The 21932-nt window shown below is 31.8% G+C and overlaps 1 protein-coding gene across 5 annotated transcripts in view; it reads left to right on the top strand.

Moving 5' to 3' along the window:
- The window catches only part of LOC111152241 (family with sequence similarity 135 member A), a 109155-nt gene that overhangs the window by 30064 nt on the left and 57159 nt on the right, over window positions 1–21932 (top strand). For 3 of the 5 annotated variants that reach the window (XM_022510678.1, XM_022510676.1, XM_022510680.1), the window contains exons 6-9: window positions 3152–3278; window positions 3961–4114; window positions 14645–14694; window positions 19813–19968. In XM_022510678.1, the coding sequence (XP_022366386.1) occupies window positions 3152–3278; window positions 3961–4114; window positions 14645–14694; window positions 19813–19968 (487 nt within the window). Of the gene's footprint in view, window positions 1–1670; window positions 1788–3151; window positions 3279–3960; window positions 4115–8019; window positions 8098–14644; window positions 14695–19812; window positions 19969–21932 lie in introns of all 5 variants that reach the window. The other 2 variants (XM_022510675.1, XM_022510679.1) reach the window with 2 other exon arrangements.

Below are 21932 nucleotides of genomic sequence, written 5' to 3'. Positions count from 1 at the left end.
AATTTCTATATTTATAATTATTAAATAAATGCTTCCGTTTTATGCTAGAGTAATAAAATAACATTTTAGAGCATGGGAACATTAGATTGGTAACTCTTTTAATACAGAAATATAGAACAATCTTTGTCAAATAAACTGACCAAGAAAAATAGTGCAGTGTGGAAGTATACATACAGCATTGTTTAGTCTGTACCTGTGTTTTTAAGCAATGCTGTACAGTGTTCATAGTCTGAAAAAGTATATTCATTTTTTCTGTTTCTTTGTCTCATCTGGATCACAAAATTTTCTTAAATCTGTGCTATACAATAATTCTTGTTTTCTAAGTCATTAATCAATTTTGTGGCTCTTTACTAATAAAGTTTTTAAAGTATAACGTGTACCATTTGAGCTTAAAGGAACCTAATATTCTAGATTATAATAAATACATTCATATAGTTATTTTTCTGCCCACTTCCATAGGGAAATGGATTGTTTTTCATTGTATAAGAATACGTTTCAAGCTCTTCAGTTTTTTACAATACAACATCATCCTTTTGTGGTATGGGCAACAGATGGACACTTTCAAAATCAGTAACTTATATGAAAAGACTCCAAATTAATTTGATTTCTGAACTGTCTACAGTTCTTGTCAATTTGGATTCCAACAACTGATACTTCAGGGTTATAATGTTAGACTGATTCATCAGAAAAACTAAGTAGGTAATTCTGTATAATTACTCTGAGAATATATAGAAGACCAATACAAATTAACATAATGTCCACAAGTAACAGCTTCCCATGGTGCGTATCCTTACATTCTTTTACCTCTTCCATTGTGTTGTCCCGTGGTTGCCTTGAGATCACAGGGCCAGGAGGAAGTCTTCCCCTTTCCCCTAATGACTTGCTTTGCTTTCCTTACTCTATAGTTAGATCTGTAACTGGTTGTTGTGCTCTCTTTGTCTTACCTCTTAAACCTTCGAGAGCTTGTTCTCTTGGTTGCTATAACTTTTGTATAGGACAGTGTTCCTGTTATATAATTTTATTATAAACTTTAAAAAATTTTAGATGTTGATTGAATAAATTAATATGTAATAACATGATAGCTGAATGAAACTTCTTTAATAAGAAAGTGACTTTTTGAAATTAAACTTTCAAATAAGTAGTATACAATATTACTTTTTTAAAAATTACATGTTAGGTTTTTAATGCTTAAAGTTTATTGATAAAATACATTTCTTTAGTTTTCTGAATCTCCTGTTGTAGTTTCAGTAAGAATCCTAACTGAGGGCGCCTGGGTGGCTCAGTGGGTTAAAGCCTCTGCCTTCCGTTCAGGTCATGATCTCAGGGTCCTGGGATCGAGGCCCGCATCGGGCTCTCTGCTCAGCAGGGAGCCTGCTTCCTCCTCTCTCTGCCTACTTGTGATCTCTCTCTCTCTCTCTGTCAAATAAATAAATAAAATCTTAAAAAAAAAAAAAAAGAATCCTAACTGAAATAATTGAACCGTTCCTTTTTCTTTATAACTGTTTGTTTTCTTTCTGTATAATGCTTAGTTTCTCTTCTGAGAAATGTACAAACAATTCATATAGGTTAGCTCAGTTATTCATGTTGCTGGCTAAGGCCCAGACTAGAGTTAGTGATATTTACATCACTAATCCTAGTGAGTTAAATGTGTGCTTCCTCTTGCAATGCAGCAGTTTTTGCCGCAGACTAGTAGGAGAAAGAGGCAGCTCATCTCTTAGAGACTGTCTACTGGAAGAAGACATTTTTGGCTCAGAATTAGAAGCCAAGAGGATTAACTGTTGGCTCTGGTTAGTGAATGGGAAAGACACTGAGGTGCTGCAGCTGAGGTTGCTGTGCCTTACCCAGCTGCCATGGGCCTTCGTATCCCCTCTCTTGTGGCTAGAGCCCCGCCATGAAAGAAGCAGCATCTCTCCCTGCCTTTTTCCTTGCCTGTAAATGAGAGGTTGGAGAAGGGAAGCAAGGAAAGGGTAAAGAAGAGCTTTATGCTGGTGCATGCTGGTAGAGGGGTCATGTTAAGGGTAACATTCCTCACTATACTTTGACAAAGTTTTTTCTGAAGTTTCATTACAGATGGGCTTTTTTCCCCTCTAAACAAAATGAAACAATATTTTACAATCTCATCTTTTTAAGTGTTATTTTTGTTAAAACAATTTCTATGATTAACCCAACTACAGACCTTAAATCAATTATTTATAAGTGGAACCCCACAGAAGATTTCTTTCTTTGTTTTTTTACATAACCTATTTTTATATTTGAGCTTTTTAAAGTATAACTTTTATGACTCAATTCTGAAAAACTCATTGTAGTAAGTGTAATTTACCATTGACTTGCACCTCCCTTCTTTGCTGGGATATGTATATTTAATATTTGCAAAGCAAATTGATTTTGCAAATGAAGACTGCTTTCTGCTTATGGCAAAGTTGATTCACTTTTCTGTCTTTTCCCTTTTGCCGAACTGCCAAATTGTCCAAATGCTTTGGCCTACTTACAATTAGCCAATACTTTATCTCAAAATTGTATATGATTTTAAACATTCAAGCAGAATATGCTTATTGTATAGAATTTATAGTATATTAAATGTAATGTTAATACTAACAGCAGTAGTTCGTATAATATGGATTGAGACAGTACCTTGAACTACTTGAAGATTGTCTTAATGGCGTTCGTAGACTTGTAGTAAAGGGAAAGGAAATATCTTCTTTTTGAGAAATAGAGAACAAGTAGATTTAGTAATTTCTCTTTTACTACATTTATGTGGGAAGCTCTTTATTTCTGTAAGTAGAATCCATATATGATTTTTAGGTTTTTAAACTCGGTACCAGTTCTGACAGTCCAGTATTTCCAAATTAAAGCTTGATTCTCATTTGTCATTTAGCTACTGTGGATCCCACAGTTTTATCTTTAGAATTCTTTAAGACTTCCTGAAGCCTGATTATGGAGAAGTTATCTCAGGCATCTAGTCTTAGTTTTTTATATATTCATTGTCTTTTCATAATTATTCCAGTTATTTAAAGGAAAAATTTAAGAATACTTTAGAAATTATAACCTTGCAAAACCCTGCTCTTTATTCTTATAAGATTTTCTTTTGTAAACATTTAACATTTAAATAGACTGTTATGGCAGTAATAATGTGTAATACTTATTCCTCCAGCTTTCCTCGCCCTGTGAAGACTACTTGGTTAAATAGAAATGCACCAGCACAAAACAAAGATTCTGTGATTCCTACTCTTGAAAGTGTGGTCTTTGGTATTAACTACACAAAACAGTTATCGCCAGATGTAAGAACTAATACATTTATACTCCCTTTTTTCCTTCTTATTTTAAGTGAAGTGTTTTTTAATTGTTTCATCTGTGAATGTGATGTTTATTTATTAATTGTTTGAGCTCAACAACTTACAGATCAAGTTAGATATGATCTTAACAAATTATTTATTGCAAAAATTAACCTTATAAAGATTTACCAGATTTAATGGGTAGAGATCTTTGACAGCTAGTGCCTTTTTAAACTTGTTACTATCACTTCTTGCTCTCTTAACAGAACTGGTAAATCACTCAAAGGAGCTCGTAAAGATCAGCTGCCAGAATTGAGACCCAGCTTGCAGTATTACAAGTACAATTGCTATTCCCTTGGAAGGAAAGGGGCTTATGCTGTAAAAGCAGAGTATCTGTCCCTCAGTGCAAATGGAATTTGAATCTCAGATTTTCAAAAACCATAATTTAATCTGCTTGCTTTAAAAACCCACTGTAATTGAAATTTTTAGAGTCACATTTTATGTTTTTAAATAACTTGTATGAATAAGAGCAACTCCCTACAATATTGCTGATTTTTTTGTGTGTGTTTTCGAATAACTAACTAATAAACGCTTAGGATTTTTTCCTTTAATTTTCTAAGTTTCAAATGTAATGTATTTAGATTTTTGGTAACTAACACTCTATATCCCAAATCTGTTCTTTGTTTAGGGTTGCAGCTTCATCATTGCAGACTCCTTTCTACATCATGCCTATCATTTTCATTATACACTTTGTGCCACTTTGCTGCTAGCCTTCAAAGGATTGCACAGCTACTTCATTACAGTAACAGAAGAGATTCCCTCTTGTCAGAAACTAGAACTGGGTATGTTAAAAGTAGCCAGACCTAACATATAGTTCAATTCTTCTCTTCATTCTCATTTTGCTAGTTATTAGTTAGCTGCTTTGCCATAGTTTTTCTGTACTAAAACTATAATGTTTGTATGCTTCAGTTTTACTTCTCTCTCAATTCCATCTTTTTTGACTCTTGATAATTACTTTCTGCAATTGAAAAAAAATTTTTTTATTATATTGAGAAATAACTTCTTGGTGTTAAGTTTGAAGTGAGTCTTTCGATAGCTTTTTAAGAAATATATGTCAATATTCTACTCCTATTAAAATCAGAAAACATACTAGAAAGCAAACGTAATTACCTACAGAATTTTGGGAAAATAAACTAAATCTGTGCTTCTAAATAATTAACAGTCTAAGCAGATTGTAGGTACTTGAAACATTTTTATATACATTTGGCTTTAAGTGATCTCAGATCTTAGTTCTTTTATTTCAAATCAGAGAATAATAACATTACTCAATTTTAACATTTTGAAATTTATTTAGATCTCTAAAAAAATCAGCCTTGGTTTTAGTCCAACAGTAATATCTGCATATATGTTATAGTACGCAATAGAAAATCATATTACCTTGATTTTGTATATACCATTTGTAGATTGCAACACGTATTGTGCAAAAGATAAATTTTGGGGACTAGCAAAAATAAGTTTTTATTCAGACCTTTTATGATAGTTTAAAAAGCTTTTCTTTTCAAACATCAGGTATTAGCTTATAATAAGCACATTTTAATTATCTCTTCAGAATAAATTAATTTTATCAATATATACGTGCATAAATCAAGAATTACTTTTAAATTTTACTTGAATTAATCAGTGTTCTTTGTTTATTTCTTTGTTTCTCAAGGATCTCAGTCTTAACAATATTGATGCACTCTTAAAAATAGTCACTGTTACTGAAAATAATTATTGGGCTTGAGAGTAATTAGCCTATTTTTATAATTGCCTATTTAGGGATACAAAAGAATTGTAAGAACATGTAATGATTTGTAGCTCACTTAAATTCAGCTGTGAGAAAATGCTGGATATTGTGTCACTGCCTATCAGCAGCTACTCCAATGGATTTGATTAACAGATATCGTTCAGTTGACCATTTGGAATACTTAATCCAAGTATCCCAATGTTTATACAGAGGTACAAGCAATAGGAAAAAAAATTTTTTTTTACTCATATATTCTTACCCAAGACAAAAATGGTGGAATCCTTTTGATTACTGTTCTCTGAAATACTCTTCTTCCTTGCTATTTTGTATACTTAGAATTCTTCTGTTTCCCTTAGGAAAATCTATTTCCCTTGGGAAAATCCCTTAGAAAATGAAAGAAATGTTTGTAACATAGAACTAATTTAGGCTATCATTATCCTCAACTAATGGAAAAATTATGCTCCATATATTTTTTAATTTGTTTTTTGGGAACTCCAACACATCTTCTTAGAATCACATTTATAAATTTTGGTTAATGACAAACTACCAAACTATTAAACCACAATATTAATGAAGGACAGACAGTACATTGTACTTGAAAAATGGAATTATAAAAAAAGTGGTATGGAACTCAGAAGCTAGTGTATGATGGTATTTCTATAAGAGAATTTGTTCATTGTTTAGATGTTGAATGATGCAGTAGAATTCATAGAGGCATTATCTTGTAGTTTAGAATGCATGTTTGGCCATTTCTGTCACTAGTTTTGGGACTGTATATATGAAGTGGATTTCATTTGAAAGATAGGGTGGTCAAAGGGAACCAGATGTGTGTGACTAGGAGGAAAGATAAGGACATCCAAAAGGCAGAGGATGTAAAGTAGCTCTGGGAGTGAGACTTCTTAATGTGTGAGTTCCTTGGGATTTTTATGGGCATCTACTTTGTCAGGTCTTGAGCTAGATGCTGAGGAAAAAATAGGTCTCTCTCTTTAAAGAGCTTTGACTTCTCCTCTTCCTTTAATAAGTGATCAGTCCAGCATGGGGATGAAAGGAGAAACTCACCCAGAGAGATGGGACTTCCTGAGTTTTTAATATAGAGAGTCATATATGAGGTGGACCCATAAATGCCTGCATAAGGAAGACATCTATTTGCATATAATATTCAAATAGACTTAACATGTAATACTTGAGAATAAAAAACACATGAATCACATTTTAACCTAGAAAAAATTTTCTTTAAAAAGATGTTTGCTGGTAAAATATATAATTAGTAATTAAAATGAGCATCTCTTCAAAGCACAGATTTATTTCAAATACACAGTATTAGCACAATTGCTAGTTTATTAATCTAAGTCAGCATGATAATTCATTTATCAGGTTTTAAATTTTCTCACGGTAAGGATGGATTTTATGTTATATGAATTCGTTTGACCTTACACATGTAATATAATATAGAAAATATCATAATTAAAAGCCCTTCCTTATATTTAATTTCAGGAGTTAGTTACTAAATGAATATAAACTTTATTCCAGATTATTTGATAAAATATCAGAAACCAAATTCTAAAGCAAACCTAGACTCTAGTCTTAAATAAGCAAATAATAGTGATAAATAAAGTTATTAGTATCTCACACATCCTACCTACTCAAAATACATTTGTTGAATAAATGAATTAATGAAATGGCACAATACAGTTTTTGTTGTTACTTGAAAAGATTATATAGACATCAAAACAAAGATGATTACAGTTTCCTAGGGATTTTTAAAATCAAGACTCATCTTCAATAAATATTTATTGGTAGCATTTTATGTTATTCTTAAAATTTTCATATTTATATTTTCTGTTTATTATAAATTTTAATTTATCTTGAATGTATCTTCTAGGGAATATCTAAAAATTCTTTTAACTATTTAAAACAATTACATATTCTGAATTATTAACATTATTTATTTTTATCCTAGCAAAATTAAATTCAAGTACTAGATAATACTTCCATAAAACACTGTTGACTAAATATCATTATATTCACCAGTTTTAATAAGTGGATATAAAGTAGTTTTGGTTTTCTTTTTTTTTTTTAAGAAAAATTTGTTTATTTTAGAGAGAGCAGGGGACAGGGACAATGGGAGAGGGATACAGAGTCTCAGGCAGGGTCCATGCCGAACATGGAGCCTGACACAGGGCTCGATGTCATGACCCTGAGATCATGACCTGAGCCAAAACCAAGTGTCGGACAATTAACCAACTGCACTAGGCAGGTACCCCTAAAATAATTCTTGAGTAGAGGATGTTTATTGTATTTCTTTATACTATTTGATATTTTTCTTGAGTTTTCAATTAACTATATACTTAAAAGTCTTAAACTATATCGTGCTTTAAAATATGTATCTAAATTCTATTCCCTCTTTTAAAATAATGCCTTAAATTCCTTTCTGCTTTTGCCATTTTCTTTTCTCCTAGTTGAATGATGTACATTTTTTTTTTTTTTTTTTTTTTTTTTTTGATGACATGTAGTTAAATACTAGTTTGGTACAAGGAGCTCTTACTGGAAATGGAAGTCTGGAATCTAGGAAGTTCTGGAATCTAGGCTTTGGCAAATCACGTAATCTTTCTAGGCCCTAGTATCTACACTTGTAAAAGCAGGGGTTGATCTAGCTCATCTCTGAGATCCCTGCCAGCTCTGAAATTCTGAGTTCAAGAAATTAAAACAAAAAAAAAATTGGATTATGAAATATTGAATGGTACATACGTTTAAATAGAAACAAAGAACAAAGCAATATAAACTTGAATGTACATCATTTGCAATTCTAATAAGCTAATTAACTGAAATACTCTGCTTTAGTGTTCTAACTGCGCTCTCAGATCAATACTAAGTCAACTAATAAGAAGTTGGAAAATTCTAGTAAACTTTGTTGTAAAAGGAGTATTAGTAATTAGTGATGTGTGCAATCCTTATAACTAGCCAAGGCCAACATGCAGGTCCTTTATGAACGCCTTCTCAGAAGAAAACAGCCACGAACCCAGAAAGACACCTGTCTAGGTACGTTTAAAATAGGTTAAGTAAGTAATCCCTTTTTATTAGTATGAAACTTTGCTTTAAATTAGTGTCAAATTTCATAAATATGTATTTATTAATATAGAATGTTTCTACCACTATTAGTTTAGAACTTCTAGGATCAGTTTATTTGTAGATAACTTTGGTTAATTTCTTAATTTATAATATTGCAGTTCGTAATTAAAACTTGAAATGGTAAATACAAACCATGGCTTTTTTCCATTCTTTTTACAGTTCCTACAAAGAGCACTTTTAGGAAACCATGTTTATTGCCAGAATTTGTTGGTTTAATGATATTAAAGAAATAAAGAAACCACTTCAGTATCTAGTTTTGCTTTTTATGTCAATTTGGATTTTTTTTTATTGTTCTAAACTTAACAAACAAAATAGTATCCAAAAAAGGAAAATAGTATCAAATCACCACTATTCAGATATTACTGTTTTCAGGGAAATATTCTGATCTCATTATTTTATTTATATATTTCCCTGTATATTTTAGACTTTCATTCTTATATAGCAATAATACTTAACTTACTGTCCCTTCATAAGTATATTGAAGGTTTTTATTTTGTGTTGCATAGACGCATTGCAGTTTTTTTTAAAAATTATGAAAAGCTGTAGAAATAAAAAATTAGGTCATAGTGTTTGTTTCTTGGTTTTCAGAAGTATGAAAATAAGGAGAAAAAAATCTTTCTTAATACTTCTGAGATGAGAACTAGTTCAGAAAAATTTAAGTTAGGCCAATTTTCACTAAAACTTTTAATGGAAAAACTGATCATATTATCAGGAAAGAAAAAAGAAAGTTTAAAGATGTATTTATGATCATTATTTTAGAATACATTTTTATATTCTTATAAAATGAATATAAAATTAAAGAAGTCATAGTATGAAATTTTGATCATTTCTGACATGTTTTAGTGTCCTTTTAGCAATAAAAACATACTTCTTGTTTAAACTATTGTATTGCCAGCCTATCAGTTTACATTTGAGTATTCTAAAATTCTAAGTTAACTGTACAGGGTGCTGCTTATATAAGTCCTATATAAAGAAGGTCCCAGTTTTTGGTTGGGTGGGAAAAGACCTGATTCAAACCACAGTGGAGTTAATTAAATAATATCTCATTGAGATATTAGCCTTAACACCTACTATTATAATGGCATTTTCTGAGCCGTGTTATAAATATCTGTTGAGTAAATGAATAAATGAACGGATGGGTGGTTTAGAAAATAGATTTAGTCTACATTTACCATTTGACCTAGCATCCTCACTTTTGTTAACCTGTATCATAGAAATATGAGTACTAGTATGTAAAGATTTATGTATAAGCATGTTTATTATAGTATTATTAGTGACAAAACACTGAAAATAAGTGCCTACCAATTGACAAAGATGAGAATATGGAGGAAATCATAAGGCATTCATACCAAGGAATATTATGCAGCTATTAGAAAAAAAAAAAACTTTAGGGCTGCATACCAGATTTCTATGTAGAATTGCTGAGAGAAAAAAGCAAATTGCAGAAACGTGTAAAACACAATCATGTCTTTGTAAAAAAGTGACTCCAAACCTCTATACTTCATTTTATTGTACTTCACAGCCACTTCATTTTTTACAAATTGAAATTTTGTGGAACCGTGCATCAAACAAGTCTGTTGGCAATACTTTTCGAACAGCATTTTCTTACTCCATGTCTGTGTGTTATGTTTTGGTAATTCTCACAATCTTTCAAATGTTTTCATTATTATTATATTTGTTACAGTGATCTGTGCTCAGTGATTTTTGTTGTTACTGTTGTAATTGTTTTGGGGGCACCAAGAACCACATCCACATAAGATGGTGAACTGATTAATAAATAAGTGTTCTGACTGCTTCACTGACCAGCTTTTCCCTCATCTCTCTCCCTCTTCTTGAGTCTCCCTATTCCGTGAAACACAACAATATTGAAATTAGGCCAATTAATAACCGTACAGTGGCCTTGAAGTGTGTAAGTGAAAGGAAGAGTTCCACATCTCTCATTTTAAGTCAAAAGCTAGAAAGGATTAAGCTTAGGCAAGGATGATGCCTTGAAAGCTATGATAGGCCAGAAGCTAGGCCTCTTTCACCAACCACTTAACCAAGATGTAAATGCAAAGGAAAAGTTCTTGAAGGAAATTTAAAGTGCTGTTCCAATGAACACATGAATGATGAGAAAGCAAAACAGCCTTACTGCTATTATGGAGGCGGTTTTATTTATTTTTTAAAAGATTTTATTTATTTATTTGACAGGCAGAGATCACAAGTAGGCAGAGAGACAGGCAGAGAGAGGAAGGGAAGCAGGCTCATCGCTGAGCAGAGAGCCTGATGCGGGGCTCGATTCCAGGACCCTGGGATCATGATCTGAGCCGAAGGCAGAGGCTTTAACCTGCTGAGCCACCCAGATCCCCATGGAGGCAGTTTTAGTAGCAATTTCACTCATGTGGAATTTAAGAAACAGAACAGATGAGCATAGGAAAAAAGAGAGAGAGACAAACCAAGAAATAGACTCTTAAGTGTAGAGAACAAACTAATAGTTACCAGAGGGAAGGTGGGTGGGAAAATGGGTAAAATAGGTGATGGGGACTAAGGAGTACACTTGTGATGAGCCTGGGTGATGCATGGAAATATTGAATCACTATATTGTATACCTGAAACTAATCTTATACTGCATGTTAACTAACTGGAATTTAAATACAAACTTAAAAAAAAATCAAACCAGCCTCAATATTCCCTTGAGACAAAACATAATCCTAAGCAAGGCTCTAACTCTTCAGTTTTATGAAGGCCAAGAGAAGTGAGGAAGCTAAAGAAGAAAAGTTGAAAGCTACTAAGATTGGTCCATGAGGCTTAAGTAAAGAAACTGTATCAATAACATCAAAGTGCGCAGGGTGACGAGCACGTGCTGATGGAGAAGCTGCAGCAAGTTCTCCAGAAGATCTAGCTGAGATAAGAAATGAGGGCGGCTACACTGAACAATGGATTCTCAGTGTAGACAAAATAGCCTTCTACTGGAAAATGATGCCTTCTAGGACTTTCATAGCTAGAGAGGAGAAGTCAGTGCCTGGCTTTGAAGCTTCGAAGAACAGGCTAACTCTCCTATTAGGGGCTAATGCAGCTGGTGACTTTAAGTTGAAGCCAGTGTTCATTTGCCATTTCCTAAATCCTGGGACACTTAAGAATTACGCTAAATCTACTCTGTCTGTGCTCCGTAAGTAGAACAAACAAAGCCTGGATGACAGCACATCTGCCCACAACATGGTTTACTTAGTATTTTAAGCCCACTGATGAGACCTACGGCTCAGGAAGAAAGATTCCTTTCAAAATATGACTGCTCATTGACGGTGCACCTGGTCCCCCAAGAGCTCTGATGGAGATGTTCAGTGAGATTAATGTTGTTTTCATGCCTGCTTAACACAGCATCCATTCTGCAGCCCATGGATCAAGGTCATTCAACTTTCAAGTCTTATTTAAGGAATACATTTTGTAAGGCTGCAGCTGCCATAGGTAATGGTTCCTCTGATGGATTCAGACAAAGTAAATTGAAAACCTTCTGGAAAGGAGGCACCATTTTGATGCTGTGAAGAACATGTGTGATTCATGGGAAGAGGTCAAAATATGACCATTAAAAGGAGTTTGGAAGAAGTTGATTCCAACCCACATGGATGCCTTTGAGGAGAGGAGTTCAGGACTTCTGTGGAGGAAGTGACTGCAGATGTGGTGGAAATAGCAAGAGAACTAGACCTAGAAGTGGAGCCTGAAGATGGGACCAAAGTGCTGCAATCTCTTGATCAAACTTGAACAGAGGAGCACTTGTTTCTTATGGATGAGTGAAGAGAGTAGTTTCTTGAGATGCAATCTACTGCTGGCAAAAATGCTGTGTTGATTGTTGAAATGGCAACAAAGGGTTTAGAATATTACCTAAACTTAGTTAATAAAGCAGTGACAAGTTTTGAGAAGATTGAGTCCAATTTTAAAGAAGTTCTGCTGTGGGTAAATGCTATGAAACAGCATCTCATGCTACAGAGGAATCTTTCATGAAAGGAAGAGTCCATGGATGTGACAAGCTTCATTGTCTTATTTTAAGAAATTGCCATAGCTACCTCCACCCCTGCTCAGTCAGCAGTCATCAACATCAAGATAAGACCCGCCATCAGTGAAAATATTACAACTCACTAAAAACTCAAATGGTGGTAGTATTTTTTTAGCAATGAAATATTTTTAAATTTATGTACATTTTTTAGACATAGTGCACATTTAATAGGCTACAGTGTAGTATAAACATAACTTTTACATGCATTTCTGATGTTTAGGGAAACCAGAGCATTTATTTGACTCATTTTATTGCAATATTAGCTTTATTATAGTCTAGAAGCAAATTTGCAATATTTTTGATGTGTGCCCTATGTAAATGTATATTTGAAAAGTATGGAAGGATATGTTTTACACTGTAACCTTGGATTACCAGCAGGAGCCAAATTAAAAAAAGAATTTATGTGAGACAATAATTCACTTTTATACAGTTATGTATAATTGTATATGTGTAAATAAACTTTAAAGAGAAATTAAAATAGAATTTTAAACTCATTTGAAAATCCTAAATGATTTTGAAATCAATTCTAAAATTTTTAAGTTTTTGCTTTGAAATATTCTTTAAGCTGTTTGCCTCATCTTGAAGTAGCTCTTGCTAGCCATAATGCAAACATAGCAGCTTAATGCATTTAGACTCCTATATGCAAAGACTAGAAAAATGTATCAAAACTCAGAACTTTAAAAAGTTTTTCATTTTTTTAAAATTTATAGGTAGGATATCTAACTTACTAAGATTAATTTTACTGATTTTTTTCCTATCAAAGGAATAGCTTATGAGTAATATGAAAACAGACGTTGACATATGGAAGTTATGACTTTAATACAGGTTCTGCTAGCTTTTTTTTTTTTTAATTTTGGAAAACCTGTATTAGAAGCCATTGATTGACAGTAAAATAATTTGTGAAATATTAGCTGATTTCCTTAGTCATCAGTGGATTGACCAAATTTGCAATCTCTCTCTTGTATCTAGTTACAACTTTATTTATCTGTTTTGTGACTTTCAAACTATATGTGTGTCATACTGGTTTTAATTACTAGTGTAGTATTTGTTGTTCACATGATAGGTTAGTTGTTTTTACCAAATAAATATAACTTTATTTTATCAAATTTAAATGTTTTTTTTTTATCAAATAGTATACACTAAAGTCTACCTTATGAAATAATGATCTGATGAATAAATTCAGGGATGTATTTGAATCTGTTCTTGTTGTTTTGTGAGAAAGACCAGTTAACAAGTTGTGGAACAACAAGGTTATGGAATTCTGTGTAATTACAACTATGCTAAAATAGTTCTTGTAGGAGAACTCATTTTCGTTTGATTTCTAATTAAAAATTAGGTGTATCTAAACATATTTCAGGCCTTAGTGAAATTCCTTCCCTGTAAAAAATGGCCAGTAAACCTTTCTGTTCTGTTAGTTTCTGTAGTCCCTTATAAATATTATCATTTTAATTATAAATTAATCTGTACACTTCTTATGGAAATTATAGCATACATTAAATATTGGATTGTATGGAAAAATATTGCCTCAGTTTTAGGCTGTCTTATAGAAAACAACGTATTAAACTAAACTAAAAACTTAATTATTGTTGAAAAGGATTTGTCATTCATTACCATTAAAAAACTTATGCTCCAGGTAATTTTTAAATATGTTTTGGCTATAAAAATTAATTTGACTTGAATTTTTTTAGGAGCACCTTTTCTAAAAAACAAAGCATGTATATATCTAAACAAATGCTAAACTTTATTGAAATTTACAGTGTATGAAGTGCAATAAAACCTAATTATATGTTTTATCTTTTCTGTGATACAGTTGTGCAAGTTACTTTAGGTCCACAGTCAGTATTTCCTTGACAGTGTTAGCCTCTTGTGAGACCTGGAACACTGATAATCAGAACACAGAATTTAATAGTTATCATGTTACCTGCATGATTAATGTGTTCATGTCAATATTTTACATTGAAATTCACTTCATTGAATATAGTCCAGATACTTCTCAACCTTCTGGTTTTTTAAAGGTAATATATGCTTAAAAACCTGGGCTTGAACTGCACAGGTCCACTTATACATGGATTTTTTTTTTTTTCCCAAAAGATACAGTATAGGACTATAAGTGTATTTTCTCTTATGATTTTAACATTTTTTTCCTCTAGCTTATTTTTATAAGAACACAGTATGTAATACATATAAAGTACAAAATAATGTATTAATCAACTGTTTGTTATTGATAAGCCTTCTCGTCATTAGTAAGCTATTAGTAGTTAAGTTTTAAGGGAGTCAGAAGTTAATACACGGATTTTTTTACTGCAGTGGGGGTTGATCCTCCTAACCCGTATATTGTTCAGGGGCCAACTGTGTTTAGATAATTTCAAAATAGTTTTCAGATCTAACATTGAAATATTTCCTCTAATTACTCTTTACTCCTTTCAGAGGAAATGGATGTAGAAGCTCGACTTACTGAACTATGTGAAGAAGTTAAGGTACTTGGATTTCTTTAAATTAACATTATCGAGTTATTTTACTGGATTTTGTTTCCTATTCTAAATATTTCATCTAAGAAAACTTAATAATGATTTATCCTTCCTCATGGTAGGATCACAACTTAGTTGATAAAAGACTTTTGGCTTCAGCATAAAATTAAATCTTTAAAATGTACTTTATTCTGCTTATAAATGAAATAGCAAAGATGATTTACGATCAAAAGTGTGCACTTTTTTTAGTTTGTTTACTCAGAAGAATTTCTAGACAAATTTTTAAAGCATCCTTAAACTTCTATATTTTTATAAAATGATAGTTTAGAAATAAAAATTGTTTTATTTCAACAAATCAATGTGTGTCTCTGACCATTTTTCCACTAGTTTATTCTTGAAATTAAATTGAATATATTTTTCTTATCTCCCCCCCCCCTTTTTTTGGTGTTGGAACTAAATGTTCTATTTTAAAGGTTTTTATTTTAAGATCACTATGTATTTCACTCTCAGCTACATTAATGAGAATCAGAGACTTGAGTCAAACAACATATATTTGGCTTTGGAATGTATATCTGTATGTAAATTTGAATGAGGACTAGACCCCTTTGAAAAGGTATCTACCTTCTCCTTATACAATTATACATATGCAGGATATACAAGTAATTATGTATACTCTCCTAAAGGCTTTCCTCACAGCTCAAATAAGTATTTTCTTTAAGAATCATTAATGTTGTTATAATAGTTGCCAAAAGAACGCTAAAGATTTAGAAGTAATCGAAGATGTATGCAATTATTTTTTAAAAAAATCTGCACTATTTCACTGAGATATTTGAATAAGTAAACATACTTTCGAATGGAAAGAGAAATAATTACTGGAAGATATGTTTTTAACTTAATAATTGATGTATCCATATCAAAATACCATTGGAAATGTTAAAATTTGATTTATTTTAAAGCTCACTTGAAGAAAGTAATAATGACTTAGAAAAACTTTAAAAATCCATATTATTGTAGAGGGACTTTCCCAACTGTATGTTAAAATGTAAATAAAACTATAGTCATGGAAATATAGTATGACTTCTCTAAAGAATAAAAAGACAAGTAAATGGAACTGAATGTCACTGAAACAATCATGTCTAAGAACTAAATATTTGATAAACTATCACAAACATTAGGTTCTCTAAATAGAATGGTAAAATTAGTTCTTTTTACCATGTTATAGAAATTCTAAAAAGACTAAAAATGTTAAATGACCCCCAAAATTAGGAAAAACACTTGTATATACATGTGTATGTAAACAATCTGATCTTGGGATACGAAATAATTTCTTCAGAGTAACAGTAAAGAACAAAGTATGATATTGATGATTTGAAACTTTTTAAAAACAAATACATGGTAGATTGAAAAGTTGAAAGCAAACAATATACTTGGAAGAAACTATTTGCAGTATTTAAAACTGGCACATCATTAATGATCACAAGCTATAAAGTGCACCTGTGTATCAGTTTCAAAACACCCTGTGAAAAAGGGATATGCCTATATTTCACAAAAATGCTAATACATGAGCATAAACATGAATATAAAGAATTGCATTATTACTATAAGTTCCCATGTAGCCCTTTAGAAGAATTAGGCAAATTTCTGTACACTGACATGGATTATTTAATTCAAGAAATATTTATTGATCCATGATGCCAGGTACCAATTTCATGCTGAAAAGCTCTTCAGGATATATTAATTAAAATGATTAGAGAAAAATATGAATATGATTTTATATATATTTCAAAAGCAAAAAGCTGTGTATGAATTTGATCATGTGTATATGATTACATATTAAATATTTAAAAGGAGATATATGTAATATATACACATAAGATACATATATATGACACGTGTGTGTATACGTATTCTAAACTTAACAATAATACAGAAAAGAGTTGCATGAAGGATGGGATTATAAAGGAAAATTTTTATTCTTTGCTCTATATCCATCTATATTAAATTTTAAAAATATGTGTATTCATGTATTACTAATAAATTTTTTAGGTACACATATTTAAATTTCAGTATATAAATGGACATCATATCGTTTAACATCAACAACTTAGGGTAAATTTTGGCAGCAGATAGACTAGGTAAAAAACTTAATACTTGAAGAGTTCTTACAAATCAATAGGAAAACCTGGTACTTCCCATTTTTCAAGTTTGTATAGGGTACCCATTTACAAAATAGGCTAATAAATGAAACATACTCAGTTTCACTAATTATCAAACAAAATTTTAAATATTCTCATATCTTTTTTAACCTGTCAGATCGGCTGTGATTTTCTAATAATGTAATGCTTGTTGAGCTGTGGTAAGATACAGATTATTTTATATCTCTCATAGATCTCTCACCTTGGAGATCTTTTTCAGAGGTCGATTGGCAGTATATATCCAAAGACGGAGTATTACTTTTCAGTCAGTATCAAATGAACAATCAGACTCGTATACATTATAATTTATAATATAAGAATATTAAACTAAGTAAATACCAATGATAAGAGAATGGTTAAATGACTTATGAGATACTTGCAATCTAAAAAAGTTATATAACCTTAAAAATGTGCTTTCAGTAAATGATGATAGAGGAAAATCCTTACTCAACGAAAATGGCATAATAGTTTATATGATTCTAGAGTTTGTGTTTATAACTGAAAAAATGGAAGGCTCTACACTAAAATGAACGTAATTTTCTTCTTTATCTATTTTCCAAGTCTATTTAAGTAAGCAATATTTTGTAATCAAGATTAGTGACTGCTATGAAAAAGTGCTTGGCCATGTAAGACAAGATAATGAATGTTATTTGAGAAAATACTATACCAATGTAAGATCTTATTATTCCTGCCTTTATACATATAAAACAGCTTGTCAAACTTAATCCTAATTTCCTTTTGACATAAAAATATTATTTATATTTTGAGACATAAAGATTTATGTAAACTAGAGGAGTAATTTATTTATGTTTGGAAGGATGCTTTCTTAATAATGAAAATACTGAAGTCCTCTCAGAGCCTTAGTCCCATGATTTCTGAAAAGTAAAATTAATAATTGCAAGGTATCTAGACAGCCTTGCTCTCAGGGGATTAAAAAAAGAGTTGTTTACATTATTCAACCTATGGTAAACTAAGAGAATTATTTCTACTTGTGTGTAGATTTATACTAAGAATAGCACTGCTTGCCTTACACAACACTGTCTAGTTACTGTCAAGTGCTTATTCAAGTCTTTTTCTAAACTCCGTTGAAACTATTCTTGGAAGAAGGCTGTGTGCTTCCATTTATTTTAGAGAGCACTTTAATCTTCTGTATGTTCTTAAGAGAGATGTGAAAAACTTGTTAGCTTCATTCCTAATACATCTATAAACTATTTTCTGGGGCAAAATACATCTATAGGTTTATTATACCTTGATGGTTTAATATTTATTACATGTTGAGTCTGTTAGCTTCCATTCCAGAATTCTGGAATTTTTCAACATTTTCTGAGTTTGTCCATAAATTTGGGGGCCTTTTTCCTTATCTGAAGCCTGTAATTCCTTATTCATCCATTCATTTATTCATTTACTAAATATTTAGTGACTACTGTGTACTGGTAACCAAAGTCACGAGAGTGAATAAGACATCATCCCTTCCCTTCTTACTAATTTTGCTGAATTTTTGTTTTATGTCCTCTCTGAGTTAGCATAGATAAGTAGAAGCTCAGTTTGCAGGGGGAAGAAGAAAAGCCTGCTAAATTGCAGACTTCAAAATGAAATAAAAATAAACTGAGTAAGGATATATCATATGTCATAAGCAACATTTTGAGTTTTGTTTTGTTTTTTTAAGAAAGGGAGGATAGAGATATAATTAGTACTCTTTAGGATATACTGAACTTGAATACCTTCCTTTTCACATCCAAATATAGTCATCTAGTAGGTGATGGGTCTAGAGCCCTGGAGAGATGTGATACAGATAGAAAGATTTAGCAGTCATTACTATATGGATGGTGTGGCTTTCAACCTTAACCTGAATGGACTACTTCTGCCTTCTTTAGGATAGGGAAATGAAATCAGCATCTATCTATATACTTAACGGTAGATTTCCTAGTATTACTAGTAATTGAAGGCAAATTTTTCTAGCAAGATACTATCTGCCTGAACACTGCTGCCTCAGTGAATTAACAAAAAGCTTGTCCTCATAGTAAAATGCTTGTCCAAAAGAGAAGGAATCATTCTGATTTATCGTCTTTTATTATTCTTTGTCCAAAAATCCTTTTTTTACCTATTCAAGAAATACAAATGCCTTATAGAAGATTCTACATTTCATTGTATAATTTATTAATTTTAACTTGTATCATCAGTTTAGGTGAATATTTAAATAAACGGGTAATTTAATACCACTATTAAGAACACTCACAACAGTATATTAAAATTGTTTACCCACTTTTCTTTCCTTACTAAACTGAGCTTCTCATATTAATCTTTGAATTAGATTGGAATGTGGGCCTTAGCATTTAAAATGTGCTCAGTAAACAGTGGGTAAATGGAATTGTTAGAAAAGAGAAAGAAGTGTTCGACGACTCTCTAAGAGAATTACCATACGCAATATGGAACCTAGGAACATAAGAGTGAAGGAAAAGCAGTTAGTACTTAAAGGTATCTCTCTCCCTTCTGAAGAGTTATAGATCTTTTAAGTAATTTACTTAGCAGATTGGAGAAGAAAAATCTTATTTTAAGATTTTATTATCTTTCAAAAATTTTATAACTTTCATCATGATTTGTACATTGTTTAAAATTCCCAGAATTCTAGTGTTTGAAGTTGATCATGCTCTGTAGAATCCTGATTTGTAATTTTAAACTATATTGGACATTATTTCAGTAACAAGATTTCTCAGATACTGAAATATCAATTAAGTTGTTGAAAATTCCTATAGTAACTATCACATAGGAAAAGCCATTGGTCACTTGATCTCTACACATATAAGCACATGCACATACACACATTTCTTTTTAAAACTAAAAATTTGCTTTTGTATTAATGTTCTCAATAACACATTATATTTAGACATGGTAAGTCTCAGGAAGCAGTGAAGTTCTTTTCTTGTCATTTCAGAAAATAGAAAATCCTGATGAACTGGCAGAACTTATAAATATGAATCTTGCACAACTTTGTTCACTTCTAATGGCTTTATGGGGACAGTTTCTGGAAGTTATAACGCTACATGAAGAACTAAGACTTTTATTAGCACAAGAGCACCATACTTTGAGGGTAAGTTAAAAAGTGATGTTAGAATATTTTGATGTAGAAATTTCATATGAATAAAAAGACTGATATTTACCCATATGTTGATAAATTGGAAAAGAGACATTTACTATTGTGTTACTGTTTGATTTCTTTTTTTAAATATTTTATTTATTTGAGAGAGAGAGCAGAATGAGAGAAAGCACAAGCAGGGATGAGAGGCAGAGGGAGAGGAACAAGCAGATTCCCTGCCGAGCAGGGAGCCTGATGCAGAACTATATCCCAGAACCTTGGGATCATGGCCTGAGCTGAAGACAGCCACTTAACCTACTGAACCACCCAGCACATGCTCTATCTTAGTTACAATCCCTGCCAGTAAGAAAAATCATCCAAATGTAACCAAAACAGAAAAATATTTGATACAGGCTAGCCCCTGGAACCCGAGAACAGGTATTATAGCCAGATAGCCAGGTGTCATTAGGAATAGAAATCAGGAACAAGAGAGCCATCTTAAACTAATTTAGAATCTTTCTCTCCAGCTTTTCCTCCTTTTGCCTCATTTAGGGATGTGTATTACAAACCCGGAAGGTCAGGGGGAGTATAATCTAGACATACATGTTCACTGTAGGCTTACTATGGACCTTGTGCAGACATTTCCGTACAATTTTATTGTATAGCTTATCAAGAGGCATTGACATATTAAACGTCTGACTACTTTTCCAGTTATCTCCTTAAATGTTCTGTACACACACAAATTTTCCTGACCTACTAGCAGGTCCTCAAAAACACTAGTTTTCTTGTTTCATTTTTCTTTTCTTAATTATAAAACATGAAAATCAGAAAAGTGTATAAAACATGCACATTTTAACAATTAATTAAAAGCACATATCCTTTTAACTCTCACCCAGATCAGGAAATAGAAAATTGTCAAAAGTGCAGAAGTCCTCTGTGTGTTTTCCAATTTCTGTTCCCACCCTGACATTGAGAAATAATCACCATTCTGTCTTTTGTGATGAGTTTATCACTTCTCTCTTAGTTTTACCATCCATTTATACATACTAAATAATACAAGTTGTTTTAGTCTATTATGTTATTCCGCCTATGTTACTGAATTCTATATAAATGAGATCATGCAGTGTATATTATTTTTATCTTGCTGCTTTCACTCAAGATTGTGTTTGTGAGATTAATCTGTTTTTGTCAGTAGCTATAGACTGTTTATTTTCGTTGGTGTCATATATTTCATTTGCATATACCCACAATTAGTGTATCCACTCTATTGTTTATGGACATTTGGATTGCTTCTAACTTCTAGCAACTACAAACCAAACTACTACAAACATTCTTGTGCATATTTCCTGGCATGCCCATTTCTCTGACTGACTTACTTGTAAAGGAAATTGTTGTACCATAGGATATGCATAACATCAGTTATTTACTAGCAGATGCCCCCTCTTTTCCAAAGTGGTTCCAATTTTCACTCCCACCAACACTGGATGAGAGCTTTGTTATTCCACATACTCCCAAACTCTTGATTTTGGCAAATTTTCAAAATCTGGCTGGTCTGGTACCATTGTGGTTTTAATTTGCATCTCTCCAATAACCTGTGCAATTGAGCACTATTTTATGTGACTACTGGCTGTGTAGATTTCTTATTTGTGAAGTGCCTGAAAATTGTTTGACCATTTGTCTATAGGATTACCTTTGTTTTTCTTCTAGATTTGGAATACTTTTCTATGTATTCTAAATACTGGCCTTTGTTATATTTTTGTAAATAAATCTCTTGTGTCACAGTTTGTTTTTTTTTTCACTGTCTTTGTGCTGTCTTTTGATAAACTAGAGGTCTTAGTTTTAGTGTTAGTGTAGGTAGAAGAGCAGAGCAGAGGACAAAGACTTCTCCATACTAGGACAAAATAAATGCAGATCAGCAAGGAAAAGTTCAGATTTTAAATAAATGATGTTGGGACAATTAAGTATTCATGTGGGAAAAT

Source organism: Enhydra lutris, unplaced genomic scaffold (genome assembly GCF_002288905.1).
Source record: "Enhydra lutris kenyoni isolate GAN:26980312 unplaced genomic scaffold, ASM228890v2 scaffoldscaffold28, whole genome shotgun sequence".
Taxonomy (NCBI): Eukaryota; Metazoa; Chordata; class Mammalia; order Carnivora; family Mustelidae; genus Enhydra; species Enhydra lutris.
The sequence above is the reverse complement of the archived record's forward strand: the minus strand, read 5'-3'. Positions and strand labels throughout refer to the sequence as shown.